Genomic DNA, 22,687 nt, shown 5'->3' with positions numbered 1-22,687 from the left:
ATAACAATTACAGACAGATACACAGTAGATCCGATTGTATGCAGGTGGCAGAGACATTCAAGTATTCTTTTGGCATCAACTTACAGTACATGAGATCCAGATTACATTTACATTTAGTCATTTAGCAGACGCTTTTATCCAAAGCGACTTACATATGTGCGACTTACAATGTATACACATTTTACATTTACACTGATGGCACACTGCACATCAGGAGCAATTAGGGGTTCAGTGTCTTGCTCAAGGACGCTTCGACAGGGAATCGAACTAGCAACCTTCAGATTACTAAACGACTTGTCTACCACTCTACCACTGTCGCCCCCCCCCCAGATAAACTAAAACAATGGTTTGGAAATAATAAGACATCATGTTGGAATACGCACAACTGTTCAGCCATATTGTTGAATTTTTAATTGAATTGAGTCACTGTACTGTCCTTAATTGAGCAGTGAGTGTTTTTTTGGGGGGAAACACGTAAATGCCTCTACGGCATAATGACCGCTGACCTCTGCACATCTTCACTCTGTTTGAAGTGAGCTGTTATTCATTGGTTGGCTATTCAAAGGGCCAGAGTTGTAAACAAATACATAAAAGGCTAAAAGACAAAAAAGACACGACTATCATGAGTAACATTATCGTTGTAAATCCAGAAGCATTTTTAAGAACACAAACCACTTGCTCCTTTAATTGAATAACTGGGGGCCAAGCAGCAAAGCTGCATGGGCACACTTTGGGCCCTAATTTCATTGATGGGCAACGCGACTGGCACATGACCCAAAGGTAATTTGCTAATTTCATAACATGAGAAAGATCCCAGGTGCAAACATGGGTCGGTCGGCGCAATGCTGGGGTGTGTTCCGTGTTTAAATGAGTTCCTTCAAAGCAACACTATTTCCGTGAAAAAGCACAGAAGACTAACTCTCTTTTAAATGTAACCTCCATCATGTTCCTCTAGATGTTAAAAAGTGCTACAACTGCATATACTGTATACACATGGAGTTGTATATTATATGAAGGGTTGAGGAGTAACTAGTTACATGTATCAAAGTTACATACCGGTAATTAAATTACTTAATCAGTTACAGTTACTGAGATGAAATATGTAATTAAATTACACTTACTTATCAAAATGTTGGTGATTTACAAAGGGGTTACATCCAACTATATTCTTGTGAATTGCTTTGCGACACCCACCAACCGACGGAGAACTTCTAAAGGTTCTCGACTCCGTCGAAGCGACTGCGTGGCCACACAGTAACGCAGTCATTGAAGCGTATCTCGGCCTTAACTGGTCCCAGCCTGGAGAAACACCACAGAGGTGCGAGTCCCCGTTGGTGCGAAGGTAACAGTGTCAAGTTCTCAGGTGTTTTTTGTCTACTCTCTGGCCCAACTTGAAAACGGCCTGGTGCACTAATCCCAAAGGAACGGGACAACTCGTTCCAACTCAGAATTATTTTTTATTTTTTCTCTGTTCGTTTGGTCTGGTTGGCTCATTTAGTTTGAAAACCAGTGGCTCCTCTGGTTGCACCACGAGTAGATCCTTTGTCTTTTTGTGTGTGTCTCTCTCTTTTGAAATGTTTGTTGAGACCTTTCCCTCACAGGTGCTCCCACTCAAAACAACGAGCAGGCTGCACTGTGCAGCCAGGTGCATTGTGGGACTCGCAGTTTTTTAAGCACAGTCAACCGAAATGTTCATTTCACCTCAACAAACAGCGCTGGCCTTTTTACACCACTGGATCCTTCCAGCATCCCCTGGCCTCCATGGTCGAGGTATCCCAGTCGGCTTTAGGCTCAGAGATACATGCAGTCACTGCCTCCTTTGTTTGCAGAGCAGGTGCTTTTCCATCACCTGATACTCAGCACGTAACAAAGAGTCTGTTTTAGGATGCCCATGGGTTCCCAGGGGTCCCTGGTGTAATAAGAGTGTACGCACAATCCGTTGTGTGCACCCCTGGTCCATGGGCATATCTACATGAATCATGAAGGTTTCATTCCATCAATGTTCAAGTGATCTGTGATGCAAATTGTAAGGTGTTCACTAACTATCCTGGCTCTAGAGACAACTCACAACAGGTGTTCGTGAAGCCTTCCAGGGTGTTGCGCCTTTAGACAGGTGGCTGTTAGGAGGCCAAAGAGTCACTGGGCTTGACTGCAGTCGCTGATGGAGATGAGCAGTGGGCGCTGACGAGCCTCCACCCAGTGGTGGCGGTACTTCAGAGAGTCAACGCTGCACCTTAGTGCAAGTATCTCTCTCTGAATGGTGGCAAACCCAACCCGCTGGATCTGGTGAAATGGTTGGTCAGAGGACCTCATCCTGGACTTGCCAGCAGCCACCTATTCTCCTCGGCTTTGATGTAGATGCCGGAACGCTGAAATGGTCTGTCTGATCAGCCTCTCTTTCTCTCTCCACATAAACACCAGCCTGAGGCCCCGTCACACCTGGATGATGTCGCTTAATAATTAATAATTTCGCTAATATTTAATTTGTTGAATACAGAGAATTTCTCTTTTATATTTGTCAATTCATTTATTCAGCCATACCCTTGACATGAAACTCTGGCCTGCTTGGCCCCCTCATCGCTTCTTGCAGTGATATTGATTGAATATCTTTCATGGAAAAGGCAACATCCATCCAGGGTCACGTCAGTGCAGAGATGTATATTTCACATCCACCTGGGGTCATGTCAGCGCAGAGATGTATATTTCACATCCATCCAGGGTCAGGTCAGTGCAGAGATGTATATTTCACATCCACACAGGGTCAGGTCAGTGCAGAGATGTATATTTCACATCCACACAGGGTCATGTCAGTGCAGAGATGTATATTTCACATCCACACAGGGTCATGTCAGCGCAGAGATGTATATTTCACATCCACACAGGGTCATGTCAGCGCAGAGATGTCTATTTCACATCCACCTGGGGTCATGTCAGCGCAGAGATGTATATTTCACATCCACACAGGGTCATTGAAAAGGCAACATCCACACAGGGTCATGTCAGTGCAGAGATGTATATTTCACATCCACACAGGGTCATGTCAGCGCAGAGATGTCTGTTTCACATCATGACAGAGAGATGCTGCAGTGGCAGAAGGAAGTCAGTAAAGAAAAGGTGCATTGCAGCATCCTCCACAAAATGACACCATATTTGAAAGAAAATATTCTTGTAGTTGCTAACATTCATGGACTGCCTTTAAAATCTCACTGTGGATGCAGAGTAGTAAAGGTGATCCCACATCATAAGACAGGATCTCAAAAGGCACAGAAGCACCTGGGCTAAAAGGATAAAACAGATATTTAGGTGTCTAAAAGCTGAAACAACATGGTATAATGTATTTCTATGCAGGATGTGACAGCGTATATAAGCATACATGTGCCTAGAAAACCAAGGTGAAGGGACTTTTTAAACAAACCACATTTCAACCCTTTACATTATATAATTTGTATTTTGACCAAACTGCCATTAACCACCTTAGACCAACTGCTCATCTATTTATCTGTTAAAAAAGTAAGTGTTGGGACAAGGGGGATTTCTAAAAGTATGCGGTTCAAAAGTATTGCTTGCCTACAATCTCTTGCATTACCTACCCAATCCCATTCCAGTGGTAATCCTAATTGTGTGTGCATTCTTTCAGAAAAGGAGTGGACAATGTTAAATATGTGGTTGTGAAATTTGCTCTCAGAGCTGAGACAGTGGGCCACTATCAGTATATTTCGTTGTCAGAAATGACCCAAAGCATATGTTTTTCTTGATTTTTAGTTACACAGAGGAAATTATGTTAAATTGTGCTATTGGTTGAGGATTTCCCACAGCGACCAATCCTCCCACTGTCATATGCAGGTACTCATGCTCAACAACCGAACCTAACCAATATAACAACTGCTTAACCTTAGAACCTGAGGAGCAGGATACACCACAACGCACAGCTGGCTGGTGACAGCCGCAACACGCCCTGCAAGTTGTAGCCGGGATCCGTAATGTATAGTTTTTAATGACATTCCGTTCAGATTCTGCACAATTTCAGTTTATGAACTGAAACTTTACTGGAATTTTGATTGGAAAGGCTGGCCTGCTTTAGGTGTAATTCAAAGGTGTTTCAAATATTCTAAAAATCTATTTCAGCTGGTTTCTGGTTTTCAGATATATCCCTGCCTGACTTTAATCCTCCTGATAGATGGTATCCCAAAAATCTTCAATCTTCAATTTGATGAAGATTTTTTTTTTTTGGTAAGACCTTGCTAGCTGGGGATTCCAAACAATTAGCTTTCCTTAATTAAATAAACCAAAAAAACTACCCTTCAACAAGATAACCTGGTTCTGTGCTGTAAGACAGGTTGAGTGGTCTGAGTGACTGGTAATTTATATGTAAAATCCTTCAGGGATATTTTGACTACAGTCTATTGCTTACAGGCAGTTAGAATGGGTGTGTCTTGACAGTTTACAGTTTATTTCTTTAGTTGCATTCAGTGCTGATTGGAAGAGTTTATTTAAACGCCGTTGAACATTGCACTGAGGCGATGCACAGTCTGCTTCTGGGGGGCAGTGACAGTCTCTATCGCATTAACAGCCTGTTGGAGCTAAGGGCTGATTGACCAAAATGGATGTCAAGTGGAGTTTGACTGAAATGTCTCTTTGCCCGCGGACTGGGTGTGATATGTGTCAGTGAAACACAACACTCATATCATAGGCTCAGATTATACAGTACATTTTCACTTTACACCCGCCTCAAAATACCTTAAATCGGCCATCCATTGGTTGTATAAGTGCCCATCGTCGACTTTATGAACATCCAGCTAGGTCATTGGCTAAATAGAATTTCAATCTGAAATATGGCTCTCATCCATTGGTTAGAGCTACTATCGCTCATTGACCCATATGCACGCGGATTGGACCAAGTGCGCAGGCGGTATCTCGCATGGGCTTGCTCTTGAAGGCTGCACGGAGAGCGAATGTCGTCATGAGCGGTGGGTAGGAATTATAACATTGGTGTTTATATTACATTGTACTTCGTAAAACAATTCATCTTCGTTAACCAGAAGGACATTTAATGTGTTATGCATTAAATACATATGTTTGAATGGGTGTAGTTGTACTTTGCTTGCAAGCTGCTCACTTCCGGAATTGGGCTGCCTTTTCAGTATCAAAGAGTTTGACTTGCTACGCGTTAGCAAGCTAGCCAGTAAAGCCGAGTCTTGTTTGTAATTTTAGCTTGATATGCATTGGAACTGGACTATTTCAATATACGTGATGCAAAACACATACACGCCACTGGTGGTGAAGTGTGGGTAACAAGCTAAATAGTTGGATTTTTGAGCTAGTCCAACTGGATAATGTTGAGGTAATTTTGTAGAGATACGCGTATCCAGAGCTATCTGGATAACTAGCCAGTCATACGGGAACCATGCTAGTCCAATACCGTCGTCTCTTGCAGGCTAGCTAGCTCTGCAAGTAAGCACAGCTAGTTAAACGTAGGTACCAGCTAGCTATAGCTATCGCTATCTTTTTTGATGGCGGCGCTATTTTCAGGCCGCGCTCAAACTGTTTTTTTTTTCACTCATGTACTGTATGTTAGCGAGCCAACACTTAAAGAAACAGTGCATTTGGTTGTGGCTAACGGTGACATGGCCTTAGTCTGAAAATAAATGGAAAGCAAAACTTAAACCCTAGCTTCTGAAACATTTTGTTCCTGACATTAACTTGACCAGCCGTTGCAGCTGGGAATAACACTAGGTCGACACATGAAGCAAACGTTAGCATTATATGCAAAGTTGGCTGGAGCTGCTAGTGAAGTGTTTGCAGAGTCAGACCAGCTACCAAATTGGTTTGCTCTGTCACGTCCACTATTAAGGACTCCTCGCGCGAGTTCCCAGTGCTAGGCTTAGTTACTGTTTAAAACATTGTTCAAATAAAACCCACAACTTTAACCGAAACGCCCATCCGTCCGTGGACCTGTTCCGCCGATGTCCAATGATAAGTTGCAGGTAACTGAACAGTCCCCTCACTGGGTGCTCAAGTTGAACAACTGTTTTGATTTTGGTATGAAAAAGGCCATTTTAAGAAGTGCCATCACAGAAGTATTTCATTCTCAGCCGTTCCCTCGACCTAAGTAACGGTCAAGTACTCTGATAGGCTACACTTCTTGCTGCGGAAGCACACCCTTGTTCCTCCAGAGTGTAGGACCAAATCAGACCAGGCGCATCTGCACGAAATTGCACGTCACTGTATTGCTCTAATCCAGCAAATAAAAAAGCAAGCAATCACATTCACAGATATAAATCAGCAGGGAACATATTTGCATTTCAAGCTGGGGTTAACAAGTTAACGGTAACGTTAACGGTATTCTATTCTATTGAGTAACCTATAAGCTACTATCACGATGGTTAAACTTACTAGTGGCTATGTTGATGGAAGTTGTCTCTATATGTAAGAAAAGTTTAGATTTATGCTAGGCATTTTGTTTCAATCAGGCAACCAATCAAACAACAATCAATTGACTTTTTATAGCTCAGAAGGACAGTATGGCCACTACGGTTGCTGTCAGTCCCAGCGAATACCTCCAGCATTCTGCCGCCTCCACACAAGTAAGTCTGTACTGCTGACCTTTCACCTTTCACCCTTAACCCTAAGCCCTATCAGAGCTCCTGTGCATGGCCTGCAAAGTTCTTTAGCTTTGTTTCTGTAAGTTGATTAATAGCTCTCCCACAAAAGCAGCTGTAATACAGCAGTATAGATTTTCTTATCTTTGTTGTGAATTGAAGACCTTTATTAACCTTTATCAGCATTAATTATTAATGCTTTGGTACTGCTAATGGGTTGTTATCATGAACTACAGACCAGAGAGTAATGATATTGGCTGTCTTTGACCGTAGCCTAGATGACTTAGTTGTAATTGACTACCACAATCTATTTTTTTCAAACAAAAATGTGGTAAATGTTTGTCCAGTATATAAAAAAAAAATATCACCTCTACATATTAGGTAATGTTACTTTTCTGCTAGCTGGTGCTTTCATCCCTGGCATAATAACAGACACGCTTCAGGGTGGTTCCCCTTGTCACCGTCTCACCTCCCGTCTCTTAATCTCCTGTAGGACTCTCAGCCCTCTCCTCTGGCCCTGCTGGCCGCCACCTGCAGTAAGATTGGCCCTCCCGCTGCCCAGGCCCCCGTCAGTACCCCTCCGACCCAGCCCACCGCCCGCCGCCTGCACCCCATCAAGCCTGCCCCCATCGCCCCCGCGCCCCCTAAGAATGCCCTGAGCTTCCTGTCGGCCAAGGGCAATGTGATCCAGCTACCTGCCGGCCTGGGTGCCTCAGGCTCCAGTCCGATCCTGCTCACCATCCAGAGCCCCACGCGTCAGGCCGCCGCCCCGGCCAACATCCAGTACCAGATGGTCCCCCAGATGCAGGGGATGCAGGGCACGCAGACCATCCAGATGATGCCGCAGGGCAGCCAGATCCAGCTGATCCCCGGGACCAACCAGGCCATCATCACCACGCCCATGACCATGCCAGCTACGGCGCCTGCCCAGGCCCAGCCAGTCGTCACCATGGCGACGGCCGCGCCCCAGAAGACCGTGGCCATCAAGCCGTCGACGCAAAAGCGCCGGCAGAACAGCGAGCAGCAGCGGACCATGGTGCGGCTGCCCAGCGGCCTCACACTGCCCCTCAACGTCACCACGGGTGAACTGGGCACCACGCAAATACTTACGGAGCAAGGTTCCGTTACCCCTCAGCAGACGCCCGTTAAGACTTCCAGGAGGGGCCGCAAGAAGCAGACGCCTGTGGCAGCGGTAGCCCCTACCCCTGTGGCCCCTCAGCCGGCCTCGCCTTCCCCTGTGGCAGAGCAGATGGAGTCGTACCTGATCGAAACCACAGCAGATAATCAGCAGATCATACAGGTAAACAGGGGACATACGGGTAAAACTGGTGCTTTGCTTGCATGTTTGTTCAGCTGTTTATATGGAACAATAGACATGTAAGTGGCGTTGTTATTAGCTGGATGACCTTACAATCACTGTTACATCACATTTGATTATGTAGACATGAACCAAAAACTCTTCTTACACTGTTTGAAGGGAGTTTATTTATCATGAATCCTTGGAAGCTCACTGGTGTAACACAAGGCACACTCTCTTCTGAACTCTGATTTAATTGAACTGTAACTTTAATTTTTTCACCTGACCAGCAATGACCCAGTGGATCTTTTAGAACCTCTTTATCAATATATTGATTGTAAAAGACTACATTTGAAGGTGTTTTGTACTTTTGTGACAGTAATTGCTCAGTCATGGTATGTGTCAGTGTAGCGAAGTCCTCCCTCTCGGACTCGAACCCGGGTCTACAGGGAGCCAAACATGCACTCTGACCGCAACGCCAAAAAGCTAGGCTCGTTGGTATGGCAGTCAGAGCACATACTCATGTGTAGCAGATCGTCACATCGTCACAGTCAGTGACAGATTCTTTTTTTGACTTCCAGGCAGGTAACAACCTGCTGATCGTCCAGAACCCCGGCTCTGCCCAGCAGGTAGTGCAGCAGGTGCAGCTGGTCCAGTCCAAACAGGAACCGCAGCAACAGCAGCTGCAGCACCTGCAGCAACCGCAGCAGCAGCAGCAGCAGCAGCAGATGGTCCAGATCCCCTCACAGGCCCTCAAGGTGGTCCAGGCCGCTTCCGCCACCTTGCCCCAGGTCCCCCAGAAACAGCCCGCCCAGAGTCTGCAGATGGCCTCGACCGAGCCCACGCAGGTTCGTGTGTTGGAGCATGTGACATTGGGAACGTTACCATCACGGGCCCGCTGGCCACTACACCTAGCTTAGGAAACTTTTATTTTTTTTTGCCAATTGAGGGAGAGATGAGTGAAGCACTCTACATAGGCTTCATTTGAATTTACCCGTTGGGGAAGACTTAAGTAAGAGGGTAAATTGTGTGAAAAGAATACTGTTGAAAGAGTGCTGCAGTGAATAAGAGAAATCGGGGAAAGTTGTCCGAGTGGTAACTGTCTTAAACTCACACTTATAACATGAGTCGTGTGTCACATGAATGCAGCAGTTTTGTAAGCTTTTTCTTAAGAGGTGTGTGTGTGCTAACCTGTGTGTGTGTGTGTGTGTGTGTGTGTGTGTGTGTGCTAACCTGTGTGTGTGTGCCCTGACCTGTGTGTGAGTGTGTGTGTGTGTGTGTGTGTGTGTGTGCTGACCTGCCTGGGTTGACCTGCGTGTGTTGACCTGTGTGTGTGTTGACCTGTGTGTGTGTTGACCTGTGTGTGTGCGGTGACCTGTGTGTGTGTGTGTGTGTGTGTGTGTGCGTGTGTTGACCTGCGTGTGTGTGGGTGTGTTGACCTGCGTGTGTGTGCGCTGACCTGCCTGGGTTGACCTGCGTGTGTTGACCTGTGTGTGTGTGTTGACCTGTGTGTGTGTTGACCTGTGTGTGTGTTGACCTGTGTGTGTGTTGACCTGTGTGTGTGTTGACCTGTGTGTGTGTTGACCTGTGTGTGTTGACCTGTGTGTGTTGACCTGCTTGTGTTAACCTGTGTGTGTTAACCTGTGTGTGTTGACCTGCGTGTGTTGACCTGCGTGTGTGTGTGTGTGTGTGTGTGTGTGTGTGTGTGTGTGTGTTGACCTGCTTGTGCTGACCTGTGTGTGTGTTGACCTGTGTGTGTGTTGACCTGTGTGTGTGCTGACCTGTGTGTGCTGACATGTGTGTGTGCTGACATGTGTGTGTGCTGACGTGTGTGTGTTGACCTGTGTGTGCTGACATGTGTGTGCTGACATGCCTGCTTGTGATCTAAGTGCGTGTTGACTCGGTGTGGGCTGACCTGTGTGTGTGTTGACCTACCTGTGTGTGACCTGCATGTGTGTGACCTGTGTGGTGACCTGTGTGTGTGTGTGTGTTGACCTGCGTGTGTGTGACCTGTGTGGTGACCTATGTGTCTGTGTGTGTGTGTGACCTGCATGTGTGTGACCTGCGTGTGTTGACCTGTGTGTGTGTTGACCTGCGTGTGTTGACCTGCATGTGTGTGACCTGCGTGTGTGACCTGCGTGTGTGACCTGTGTGTGTTGACCTGCGTGTGTGTGTGACCTGCATGTGTGTGACCTGTGTGGTGACCTGTGTGTCTGTGTGTGTGTGTGTTGACCTGCGTGTGTGCTGACATGCGTGTGTGACCTGTGTGTGTTGACCTGTGTGTGTGACCTGCGTGTGTGCTGACCTGTGTGTGCTGACATGCGTGTGTGTGTTGACCTGCGTGTGTTGACCTGCGTGTGTTGACCTGCGTGTGTGTTGACCTGGATGTGTGTGACCTGTGTGTGTTGACCTGTGTGTGTGTGTGTGTTGACCAGCGTGTGTGCTGACATGCGTGTGTGACCTGTGTGTTTTGACCTGTGTGTGTGTGTGTGTGACCTGCATGTGTTGACGTGTGTGTTGACCTATGTGTGTGACCTGTGTGTGTTGACCTGTGTGTGTGTGTGACCTGCGTGTGTGTTGACCTGTGTGTGTGTGTGACCTGCATGTGTGTGACCTGTGTGGTGACCTGTGTGTGTGTGTGACCTGCATGTGTGTGACCTGTGTGTTGACCTGTGTGTGTGTGACCTGCATGTGTTGACGTGTGTGTTGATGTGTTTCTGCTGACCTGCAGGTGCTGATTAAGACGGCCTCAGGCGAGTGGCAGGCGGTGCAGCTCCAGGAGACCCTCGCTCCCGCTCAGATGGCCCCCGTCACCACCTCCGCCCCCGTCATGATGAACACCACCACTGCCACGGTCCCCAAGCGCGCACTAGCAGGGGCGCGGAAGGAGCGGACCCTGCCCAAAATCGCCCCCGCGGGCGGAATGATCGCGCTCAACGCCGCCCAGCTGTCGTCAGCGGTGCAGGCGGTGCAGACCATCAACATCAATGGGGTGCAGGTGCAGGGTGTGCCCGTCACCATCACTAACGCAGGAGGTCAGTCAGAGGTCAATCAGAGGTCACTCAGTGATGTAGCGCATATCAGAACCAGGCGCTGTTGAACTAGCATTTCGAATGAGCAATTTCCATGTCTTAATGTAGTTCTACAAATGCATTTATACCGTTGTGTCAAGTTAATGTCCCAGGGGTCTCAAGTATTGATAAAAACGTAGTACACGTGATCTGTGTCTTTTTGGATGATGGTGCCCAGATTACTTCCGGGTACTGGTTAGCTGAATGAACCCCATTTAGTTCATCAAGACCGTTATAATTACCCTGACTAATCTGGTGTGCTCGAAATCGAACTCCAGTATCTTCGGTGCTAACTAAAATGTCCTAAAATTTCCCTTGGGATTAATAAAGTATCCATCCATCCATCTATCCATCTATCTATCTAACTGCTAACTAATCTTCGGCTACTGCTCGGCTCTTGTCCCTCCTCAGGCCAGCAGCACTTGACGGTGCAGACGGTCCCCGGTGGCAGCCTGCAGCTGGGCGGGGTGGCGGGGCAGCAGGTGGAGCAGACGCTGGCGCTGGAGCTGCAGAGCCAGCCGGGGGAGAAGAAGCGGCGCATGGCCTGCACGTGCCCCAACTGCAAGGACGCGGAGAAGAGGCAAGTGCTCACTGACTCCTCAACACTGAAAGAGGCGGGGGGGGAGGGAGAAGAGAGAGAGAGAGGGAGAGATGCTGTGTTGATCCTTAAAGGGAGACTGTTTACCTCTCTACAGTCATTTTCAAGAGAAACTTAAACTGAAATTTCAACATAAAAGTGTGTGCTGCCAGTAGTCGTTATAGGGATTACATGTTGACTGAGACTTGTCGTCATCGAAGGAGTGTGAATGGATTCTAATATGCTTGCCTTTTCAAAGGTCTGCCAGCTGATAATTGTCTGTTGGATTATAATTGAGGCCTAACGGGGAGAGAGCCCAGAGGTGTGTGGTAATTGGTTGACCGCTCGTCACTCCACTAGCCCCTGGTGGCTGTTGGCTCAGGGTGTGCTTGTCTGGGTCACCCTTCCTTCTGCAAAAAAAGCCTAGTTGCATTTTCAACTCTCCACATGTAGTTTATCCGTCTGTGTGTGGTCTATGTAGGGCCAATGATTTTCCGTTTAAAAAAAAATGCATTTTCCGTTTCACTTTTGGTGAATTCCGTTTTTTTCCGTTTCAGCTCATTTTGTTCACCCTGAGGTATATTGATGGCTTAAAATGAGTGAATAATATGTGTCCTTCTTAGATTGTTGTTTGCCAGCATTAACAGAACAGAAGACTAAACATTTTTTGTTTTAAATGCGATTGGGAAGACGAGCAAGTGAATGTGACTGAATGTGGCTTTAGCGGACGTGTGTGGGTCAACCGTTAAAAAGGGGGGCGTGGCCGGAGCAGAGTTCAGCGCAGACGTGACATTTTCTCAGTGGTTTTGTTCTTTAATTAATGTTTGTTCATCGTTGCAATCGTTGTTGTGTTTATTTGAAAGAAATATAGCCTTGCAGCCCAAAACACAGGGGAATTTGGGCGATTTTGTATGCACAAAATGATGTTTCCGTTTGAAAGTTGCAATTCCGTTTCAAAGGGTTCATTGCGCGAATTCCGTCCGTTTTCCGTTATCGCGGAAAATCATTGGCCCTATCTATGAGGATGAACTAATGTGAGCTCTATGGTGTGTGTAGATGGTATGTCATAAGGATAAACTAATGTGAGCTCTATGGTGTGTGTGTGTAGATGGTATGTCATAAGGATGAACTAATGTGAGCTCTATGGTGTGTGTGTGTAGATGGTATGTCATAAGGATGAACTAATGTGAGCTCTATGGTGTGTGTAGATGGTATGTCATAAGGATAAACTAATGTGAGCTCTATGGTGTGTGTAGATGGTATGTCATAAGGATAAACTAATGTGAGCTCTATGGTGTGTGTAGATGGTATGTCATAAGGATAAACTAATGTGAGCTCTATGGTGTTTGTGCCCATAGTGGTAGTCATGGTGGTTGACTCCCTGTTTTGCCTCCATGCTAGTGGTCTTTGTCTTATCACTGTCACTGCACTTGGTAATAGACGTTAGGTCATCAGTTTGGTGACCCGCACTGCTTGTGGCCATTAGCTCATCTGATGGCATTACTGTTCTTTGTTCCAAGTTGACTCGTGTTCTCTCTGTGTGTCTGTGTGTGTGTGTGTGTGTGTGTGTGTGTGTGTGTGTGTGTGTGTGTGTGTGTGTGTGTGTGTGTGTGTGTGTGTGTGTGTGTGTGTGTGTGTGTGTGTGCTTGCAGTGAGTGGCACTCGACCTCAGTTAGTCTGTTTGCTGTGTTTGTGTCGTTAAGGGTGTTCTGCTTCAGGTTGGTTTCTTATGTTATGTTACAGTTAGTGTTAAAATATAGTTATAGTTACAGTATTTGACAGACGCTGTTGTCCAAAGCAACTTACGAAACATTAAGGAGTACGGGTCCTCTTTGGCAGATTCTGCATCATCTGCAGCGTTCTCACTTCTCACAGGCAGGCTGGTTAAATGTCCAGTTTTGTGTGAGAGAGGGTCTGATCTTCCAAACATTATGGAGGTTAAACTGACAAGACCTTGAGACAGAGGGTAGATGCTCAGAGAAATTAAGTTGGTCTTTAATCACAATCACATGCAGTTTCAGTTAGGGCTCAATGCAGATGAACCAAGTGGGAACCAAAATCCCACTGTGACAAGATATAATCCCTATCAGGACTACTGCACTCACTGTTATGTTAAAGGTGCATTCTGCGATTCTGGTTAAAGGACTGAGTTTACATTTTTTTTTAGGATCTAATGTGTTAACTAACTAGGGTTAGTTTATAAAAGGTCAAAGGAGACGTTGAAGATCATAACTTGGACAAATGTGCTGATAAATCAGTCCTTTGATTTATCTGTCTGAGACACACTGAACCCAGTCCAAATTAATTTGAAGGATTTTTGTGTCATAATGATGCATCCCCCCCAAAACCTTCCTTAAAGCAGTGTGAAGATTTTTCATAATCCTCTCATGACATCCCTGGAAGACGACCAAGTAGCTACTTGTACTTCTACTTGTGGATGCCCAGCACCCAACCCAATAGGCTTCAGTGATATCTGTATGGCTGTGGTGTCAGACAACACCTGATAAGAGAGTGGGAGCAGGAGCTGCTGCTGTAGCAGCAGAGTCTGTTCATTCATTCATTCATTCCGTATGCCCAGTGTAATCGTCATACAGGGCTAAGCCAATTAGCACAAAATGCCACGTCACCATCTATTGTGCTAATGGAGCCCAGCTTAGTGATGCTTAAGTGACCGCATGACGGCGAGTAGTAGACTGGTGCTGCGTGGTCATTTCTCTTCTTCATTATTATTATGACCGCGGCAAACTAAGGCCTCGGGCGAGTGGCTAGACGCTTTGGTCTGAAGAGAAAAATCGCAGCTTATGTAGGGCCCCATCTGACAACAGCAGCCCAAGACTCAAGTTGACATTACATTTTTTTTTTTAGCCACATCTGCTAGACAAGTACTCTTGTATTGCTTGTGCCCCATGCACAAGGCGTTTCATACCAGACAGAGCAGCGCACCTGGAATCTGTCATCAGAAAGCTGATCGTTGTCAGTGTGTTGTCTGCTGTAGGGTGTATCTCTTGAAACATAACTGTTTTGGTGGCTAAAGGAGCGTTCTGTGTCGGATATAATCTGTGTCGGGTATAATCTGTATTAATCCCTTGGGTGTATGCAGTCTACTAACCGCTCACTCACAGATGGAAAACTACAAGTCACATACCATCTCAGGCACCTTACACATGTGCATAAACAAAGCTGTATTAATTGATGTATTTATTGAAGTACTTTAGTCTATGCCACCGCACTTTGTTCTACTCTTAATGTATATATATATTTTTTGGGGGGCTGTTCCTACTGTTTTTGGATAGTTGTAGTATTGTTATGTTATATGTTGTTGTCGTGTTATATGTTGTCCCTCGTCACACCAACAGGAGAAGCACTCAAAATTTCGTTGTATAAATACAATGACAATAAAGGCTTTTCTATTCTATTCTATTCTATTCTAAAACACACAGTCTAAACCGTTTCCATTGTTCTCACCTAACCAGTTGGGCTTGAGGAAATTAAATAGATTATCTTAAAAAATTAAAAAACAAATCCCACATGTTTCTGTATTGCAGTGGATTCGTGTTGGCCTACCTCAGAACTAATGGAACTTTTTAACAGTCTGTTAGATGTTTTGTTTGGGATAGGTTAACATCCACATCATAGAACATTGTGTCGTGATGTTTTTTGGGAATGGTTCGTGTTCTCATACCATATAAAAATTAATCGAACTTTAAGTCAATCGTTTACCTGCCATCTTTGCTGTCTTTTTACACCTTGTTTGTGTGTCTGCAGGCCAGGCGAGCTGGGCAAGAAGAAGCACATATGTCACATCCCGGGCTGTGAGAAGACGTTCCGCAAGACGTCCCTCCTGCGGGCGCACGTGCGCCTCCACACGGGCGAGAGGCCCTTCGTCTGCAACTGGGTCTTCTGCGGCAAGCGTTTCACCCGCAGTGACGAGCTGCAGCGGCACGCGCGCACACACACGGGTGAGTGAGGAGACCCCCACACACACACACACACAACACTTACACACATCACTTACACACATCAAATACTAGTACGATGAACTGTAGTAGCACACGCATAGGTGAGTGGAGTACAGATGTGTGTACACACACACACACACACACACACACACACACACGTACATGCACATAGATGGAGCTCCTGTACACATTCACTGAACATGTACAACACATCAAAAAGCAGGAATACTGGTGCAAGTTAAGTCATATATACATTGGCACTACCAATCAAGAAGACATGTTGTGAACACTGCAAAGCTGTGTCAGCACTTAGTTTTAGTACATAGAGTTGGGATTTTCATTCTGGCCATGAAGTGAATGTTTTGTCATATACACCATTGCTACACATTGCAGAGGTACAGTCATTAATCCTTGTGTTTGTGTCTTGGCAGGAGACAAGCGCTTCGAGTGCTCGCAGTGTCAGAAGCGCTTCATGAGGAGCGACCACCTGACGAAGCACTACAAAACGCACATCAACACCAAAAACTTATGAGCCGGTGCCCTCCGCCCCTCCCCTCCCCCCCCGCCACCAGTACAGAGAGCTGTGTGGCTGCACACCCGCCGCGGTGCCCGGTCGCCACGGAGACTGACCTACAGACACCAGCAGCAGGGAAAGGAGGAAGCGTTTCGGGACCGGGGCGACGAGCTGTGCTCTCCGCGAGGACGGATGCCAATCCGCTTTGCCCCGGCCTCACCCACCCCACTCTCCCACCACCCCCCCCCCCCCCCCCCCCGACCCCCAAAACCCCCGACCATCTGCCTCCACCTCATTGACCTCCTCCTTTGGGGAAGTGGTGCCATGTGGGCGATACAAAGCGTCTCCCCCTCCCTGGTGTGAGTTTGCTCCCGATGCTGGCCCAGTGAGGAGATGGAGGCCAGCTCCCTGTTCTTAAACAGGTGTGTGTGTGTGTGTGTGTTACATGTTGGAGGGGGCCTGGCAGTGGGGTACCTCAGAGCAGCCAAAGTCTCTGAGGTCTGGGTCCAGGCTGTCAGGCCCCCCCCCCTCCAACCCCCCTCTTTACACCTCACCCCAAAAAAAACCTCACGCCCTGTGCCACGCCTCTCAAGTCACCCCCAAAGCATTGTGGGTGAAGGATAGCGAGGTGTGAGAGGAAAGACCTCATCAGGGCGTCACCAACAGATACTCCAGCCAAAATATCCCATTATCCAATACTTTTTTTCTCATTGTTTTATTTAACAAAAGAGGCATTGGTTTTTTTAATTTGTTTTGGTTTGGTTCTTGTTTTGTTTTGTCTGTGTCTTATTTCCTTACATTTCCATGTTGTAGTAATCCCCAGACATAACATTTTGCTTATCTGTCTTCTCTTTTGTCGGTACAAACATGCATCAGCACTCGTATACTCAAGTATGAGTAGTCCATGCTCAGATGTCGGTCGTAATTATTGATTTTTAAATTTGATAGTTTAAATTTTTCGGAAATGTTGGCATTTGTATTGGCTCACATTCTTAACACAATGCTGTTAAAGAAGACAAGATCATTTCACTTGATTTGTACTGGTCTTTTGTTAAAATTTTCTATGATGAGACAATCATGTAGGGGGGAGAGGGAAGGTTTCTCTCACAATGAAATGGCAACTGATGCTTAAATCGTTGCTGTCCTCCTAGTGGTGTATACTGGTAATGCCTCTTCACTTGACGGTCACTGGCCATAGTTTGTGGCGTTTGACATAGCAGGGGTAGGACACCCCAGTAGACGAGACCACAAATCCTCATTTCAATTAGTTGCAAAGCACATTTGTATGTGCCCCTAACACCCTTGAGACCATTCTTCAGTGTTTTATTTATTTATTTTTTTTCTATGGATCTGAATCTCCTAATGTATCCACACACGTTTGACACATTGCCCCCCCCTCCCCCCCTCTTTATTTATACTGAGTGATTCTTGAGAGAAAAAAATGGAGTATTCTGATGTTGAATGGAACATATGGTTCAGTATTCTGTTGTCAGGAGAACATGGTTAACCTTGAGGGGATGCGACCGGTATAGCAGCGCTATAGGGTGGTGTCACCCAGCTCACTCTGCTGACACACATGCCCCCCCCCCTCTGGTGACCTGCCCAGGAACCTCAACAAGAACCTGCTAGATAGGAAAAAGGCCCCTGTGCATATGGATGTTTGTACTGTAAGTCTGTATTTGTATATATTGTGTCCTTATTACGATGTCTCGGAAAAATTGGTTACAAAGAGCCTAGTATTTTGGCTGAGCAGGCCAAAGGAATCCTGAAGGAACGTGGACTCTGTACAGTGTAAATGAGACAAACACATGAAATGAAAAGGAATAACTTGTAAAGCTTCATTCTTGCGCAGTGTGACCCCTTTTTTATTAACTAAAAAAAAATAAAATGTTGCCTTAGACCGTTGCAACCAGTATTTAAAGAAATGAGATTTTCAGTCTAATTCCAGGGAACTGCATTTGTAGAGTGGCGTTAATATTATTTTTTATTATATATTTTTTTGTCTAACTTATGTTGTACGATGCCAGTTGATGTGCACTGATTACACCCCCAGTTTTGTGTGATATTTTTTTTTTTTTTTTTTTTATATTTTAAAGAATTGTTTGGCCATTTCAGCTTCATAAAGATCAGACTGGTCAGACACAATATGGCTCCAGTTTGTGGGGTCATAAACATATCCTCCCCGAGCCTAAACTCCCTCTTTGTTTAATGTGATAGACTCCAGTCTAACTCCCTATCTGCTCCCTCTGATTCTTATGTCTTTATGACTTTCACTGAGGTGCTTACATTCGAGAGCTTGCTATATATATTTTTTTTGTATGTCACAATCCCCGTCCCACGCTCCCCTCTCCCAATAAAGCATTCAAAACACCCATAGTGCCTGACTATGAATGACGTCCTTTGTTTGGGATACATTTTAAATTCCCTTCAGGCATTTTGGGACCGATCTTGAGTGTACAGTTATTGTTAAGGATAATCTCGAGGGCAGTGTAGGGGGGAAGTGTACATTTGTGTATGGTTGCTGAGTATTGATTCATATGGTTGATACATCAAACTTTCAAAACTTCAACCTTCAACACAATATCCTCAATTTAGGATTTTGGTTATTTTAACCATTTAGATCAATGTAAATGTATGATGATTTAGGCGAGAATGGGCCAGTCTTCGACGTAGCTAATTACTATCACCACTAGATGGCAGTAGCTGAATGTATAACACATTGTCCCTCCGTAGACCCAAGAAAGAGAAGAAGACTGGGGGGTGGAAGTTGATCATTTTACAGGTAACGTTAGCGTTTATTTCACGAAATATGACTTCAAAATCAGTTACTTTTTCAAAACACATATGCGGTCCGTTTAAAAGTACCTGTTTATGGATTGTCATAAGTGGATTAGTTCAGTGAAGCTAATTTTTGACAGAGATACCCAGTCTATCTAGCTAATGTTAGCCAGAGACGTTGTTGTTAGCTCACAAGATATGGTCATGGTCGTCAGCATTCCAACTAAACAAGCTTGCTATATATGTAACATTAGCTACCTGACGCAATACCATCGAGGTGGTATATTTGCCCTTAACATTACTGCTTTATTGCTGGTCCGAACCCCCCCTCTACAATTGAAAACGAATCGGTGAGATGGCAAGCTTAGCTTGATATCCAATGTTGAACACTTTCGGTAGTTCGTTGGGGTTTTAAGACTGCTAGGTAGGCAGCTTTCCAACAGCGAACAAGACGTTGCATGGAGTTATAACCCACACGTGGACCCTGGCATGCAATTGCAAAGCACATTATTTTGTACTTTTAAAATAATAAACTAAGGTAACTTGGTTATGATTTGTTCCCCAGGTCGTTGTTCCACATCGTCTTTAAGTCGCTAAGAAGAGGATCCGCTGTCAACATGGTTGGTGTCTGTCTCCTTGATTTTACTTAATTTAGTTTACTACTGGAGTAGTCTACATCCATGCTGAGAATGGAGTTTAATAACCCGTTTGCCTCTCGTCCACACTAGGGTGAAAGGAAAGGAGTAAACAAGTACTATCCCCCGGATTTTGATCCGGCTAAGGTAAGAGTATAACTAATGGGACGTATTTGTAATAAGAATAACATAATTCTTAGTTATGTGTTGATACTGATGATCGTATTCATTTCACTCCGTCAGCATGGCTCCCTTAATGGATACAATAACAGCCATCCCCTCCGAGAGCGGGCGAGAAAACTGTCTCAGGGCATCCTCATCATCAGGTAACACATCATATGCAAATTATATTCTGGATGGCATTTGTTGACAACAAGTGGTCGCTGTACTGAGTCTTGTTTCTTCATTTTCAGATTTGAGATGCCCTACAACATTTGGTGTGATGGTTGTAAGAACCACATTGGCATGGGTGTTCGATATAATGCAGAAAAGAAGAAAGTGGGGAACTACTACACCACACCGATATACAGGTGACACGGATTGCTATTCTTTAAATACTGTTATTTATATCCTGCGCTCGTATTTAGAAGAAAGTACTTCAGAAAAATGTAACGTAAGTGGTTTGATTTTCTAGGGTCTTGCTTCAGGGTCTCATGTGTGATGGGGCCATTTGTAGTCTTTGTTAAACAGCAAGTCCAGTCTAAGTGTGTGTGTGTGTTTGAGCATGTGTATGTGTTGTGTGTCTTGATGGCCACAGATTCAGGATGAAGTGCCACTTGTGCGTGAACTACATCGAGATGCAGACGGACCCGGCCAACTGTGACTATGTGATCGTGAGCGGGGCCCAGCGCAAGGAGGAGCGCTGGGACATGGCTGAGAACGAGCAGATCCTCACCACAGGTGCCGTCCACACACACCCTGCAGTCAATCCATCTGTAGAACGTGTTCTATTCCAATCCATCTGTAGAGCGTGTTCTATTCCTATCCAACTACTTAAAGAACATTTACATTTTGAACTTTCTAAGCTGATCTCCTGAGGGTGGAATCGCGTGAAAATTCACATGAGCTTTCTGAATCTTTAGTGAATTGTTGTCCTGGATGTTTTTTGTGTTTAGCCACAGTGGTGAGGAAATATGGACGTCTTGTATTAAGATCATTCTAAAACTTCATGTACAATTGCTCTCTTTCTCTCACACACAAACACACACACACACACACACACACACACACACACACACACACACAAACACTGTCCGCCTCTGTCTGTCTGTGTCTTTAGAGCACAGTGAGAAGCAGAAGCTGGAGACCGACCCCATGTATAAGCTGGACCACGGTGGGAAGGACAAGGAGAAGCTCCGAGCCGCTCTGCCCAGCCTCACCGAGATCCAGACCCACCAGTCAGCCTGGAGGGATGACTTCAATCTCAACAGCAGCCTGCGCCGGAAGTTTAGGGTGTGCATTGTTTGCCTGTTTAGGCATCCACATTTCAAAAACACATTTACATTTAGTCATTTAGCAGACGCTTTTATCCAAAGCGACTTACATATGTGCGACTTACAATGTATACACATTTTACATTTACACTGATGGCACACTGCACATCAGGAGCAATTGGGGGTTCAGTGCCTTGCTCAAGGACGCTTCGACAGGGAATCGAACTAGCAACCTTCTGATTACTAAACGACTTCTTTACCTCCTGTACCACTGCCGCCCCCCACACAGAGGAAAGACAAGCATTCTCACACACCCTTTAACAGTAAAACTATACAGACCAACAGCTCTATACAATGATGTATATTTCTAATTCAAATGTCATGTCAAAACTCCCACAAGCTACACTGGATGGCCAAGCGTCTGTTAAGTTTGTGTTCCTTGTGCCCCTATTTGAGCTGTCCCTGAGGCCATCTTTCCTGTGTGTATGCTTCATATGGTAGGATGAGAAGAAAGTAATAGCGGAGCAGGAGGAGAAGGACAACGCAGTGAAGATGAGGGCAGGTCTGTCCATCACTCTGGTCCCCGAGAAGGAGGAGGACAAGAGGCTAGCAGCACTACTCACCTTCCAGAGCTCTGACTGTGAGTGCCAGGAATTGTTTTCTTTCTTTCTTTCTTCCTTTCTTTCTTTCTATCTATCTCTCGTTGGCCACATTACACAGTCGCACACAGGATGTGTGTTTAAGTTTCTATATCATTTCCAAAAGATACTATGTTGTACACAAGTGGTAAATGTCACCATCACGTAAATCCATCACCATCAGTAAATATAAAAAATAAAACAAAAATGTTCCGTTCATTTTAGAAGCAGAACCATTAGTAGCTGAAGTGGTTTTAAGATTCTTAATAGTGTAAGAGAATATTATGTATGTACAGTAAGGAGAGCATAGGCACAGTTTATTATGTTGATTTTGAGAGTGTGACTAGGTGTTAATGACCATGATGCTGGTGAACACATCTTTAACCTGCCCTCGTCTCTTCCCTCCCACCCTTACACTCTTCACATTCTCTCTGCAGCCTATGACGACCGCCAGCAGAGCAAGCGCAAGGAGATCGCCTCGCGCTCGTGGTTCAACTCCCCCATCTCAACACCAGGGAGCGCTGCGGGCAGCCTTCTGCACAAGCTGGGCCTGCAGGGCAAAGAGGCAGCAGCCACCAAAGCCCTGAGCTCCCCAGCCACCAGCGCCCTCAGCCTGGTGCGCAGAAGGAGCGGGGACCCCAGACCCGAGTCGTCGTCGTCGTCGTCGTCGTCGTCGTCGTCGTCGTCGTCGTCGTCGCTCGCCTCGGCTCCATCCGCTCCCCAGCGCCGAGACTCGGACCCTGAGAGGGGTGCCACAGCAACCGATTTGCACGAGACGGGGGAATCCACTGGGACCGATTTGAATGTGACACAGATGACACAGAAAGGAAAGGACACATTTGGGGTTGAGACATTTGGGTATTCCAATGCCAGTCGGGACACGTCCACAAGCAACATGACCGGTGGATCATCAGAAGGAGGGGATTGTGGGCCGAAGGAGGATCATGCAAGCAGCTCTTCTGTCGTCAGATCTCTAGTGGCAGACTACAGTGACTCTGATCCAGACACTGACAATAGTGAACCGTAGCCATCAAAGGACATCACCATATTAGGTCTTGTGTGCTCTTGTGTACTGTGGTCAGTGGCACCGCACATTCAATCTGAATATCAGAATATCATTGGGGGGTGGAGGGGGGGGGGGGGGGGGGGGGGGGGGTTGTTGTTGTTGATGTTGTTGATGATGGCT

At 45.8% G+C, this 22,687-nt stretch overlaps 2 protein-coding genes across 4 annotated transcripts; both read left to right on the top strand.

Moving 5' to 3' along the window:
• The first annotated feature begins 4,882 nt into the window (after positions 1-4,882).
• On the top strand, positions 4,883-18,393 carry sp2 (sp2 transcription factor). Its single transcript, XM_031564005.2, has 8 exons — positions 4,883-4,967; positions 6,508-6,584; positions 7,093-7,899; positions 8,478-8,744; positions 10,628-10,931; positions 11,379-11,547; positions 15,310-15,503; positions 15,935-18,393. The coding sequence occupies exons 1-8, from the start codon at positions 4,919-4,921 to the stop codon at positions 16,033-16,035; spliced, it is 1,968 nt and encodes a 655-aa protein (XP_031419865.1). The 5' UTR covers positions 4,883-4,918; the 3' UTR covers positions 16,036-18,393.
• A 101-nt stretch (positions 18,394-18,494) lies between these two features.
• yju2b (YJU2 splicing factor homolog B) lies at positions 18,495-22,633 on the top strand. 3 transcript variants are annotated; one of them, XM_031564018.2, is made up of 10 exons: positions 18,495-19,145; positions 19,361-19,415; positions 19,524-19,577; positions 19,674-19,756; positions 19,844-19,960; positions 20,188-20,330; positions 20,710-20,882; positions 21,365-21,503; positions 21,939-22,149; positions 22,186-22,633. In XM_031564018.2, the coding sequence occupies exons 1-10, from the start codon at positions 18,958-18,960 to the stop codon at positions 22,526-22,528; spliced, it is 1,506 nt and encodes a 501-aa protein (XP_031419878.1). In that variant the 5' UTR covers positions 18,495-18,957; the 3' UTR covers positions 22,529-22,633. The 3 variants fall into 3 exon arrangements, with proteins under 3 accessions (XP_031419878.1, XP_012689307.2, XP_031419877.1); XM_012833853.3 differs by having other exon boundaries at positions 18,495-18,799; positions 21,939-22,633; XM_031564017.2 differs by having other exon boundaries at positions 21,939-22,633.
• Positions 22,634-22,687: the final 54 nt, after the last annotated feature.

Source organism: Clupea harengus, chromosome 26, assembly GCF_900700415.2.
Source record: "Clupea harengus chromosome 26, Ch_v2.0.2, whole genome shotgun sequence".
Lineage (NCBI taxonomy): Eukaryota > Metazoa > Chordata > Actinopteri > Clupeiformes > Clupeidae > Clupea > Clupea harengus.
This window is presented reverse-complemented; position numbering and strand designations above follow the sequence as displayed.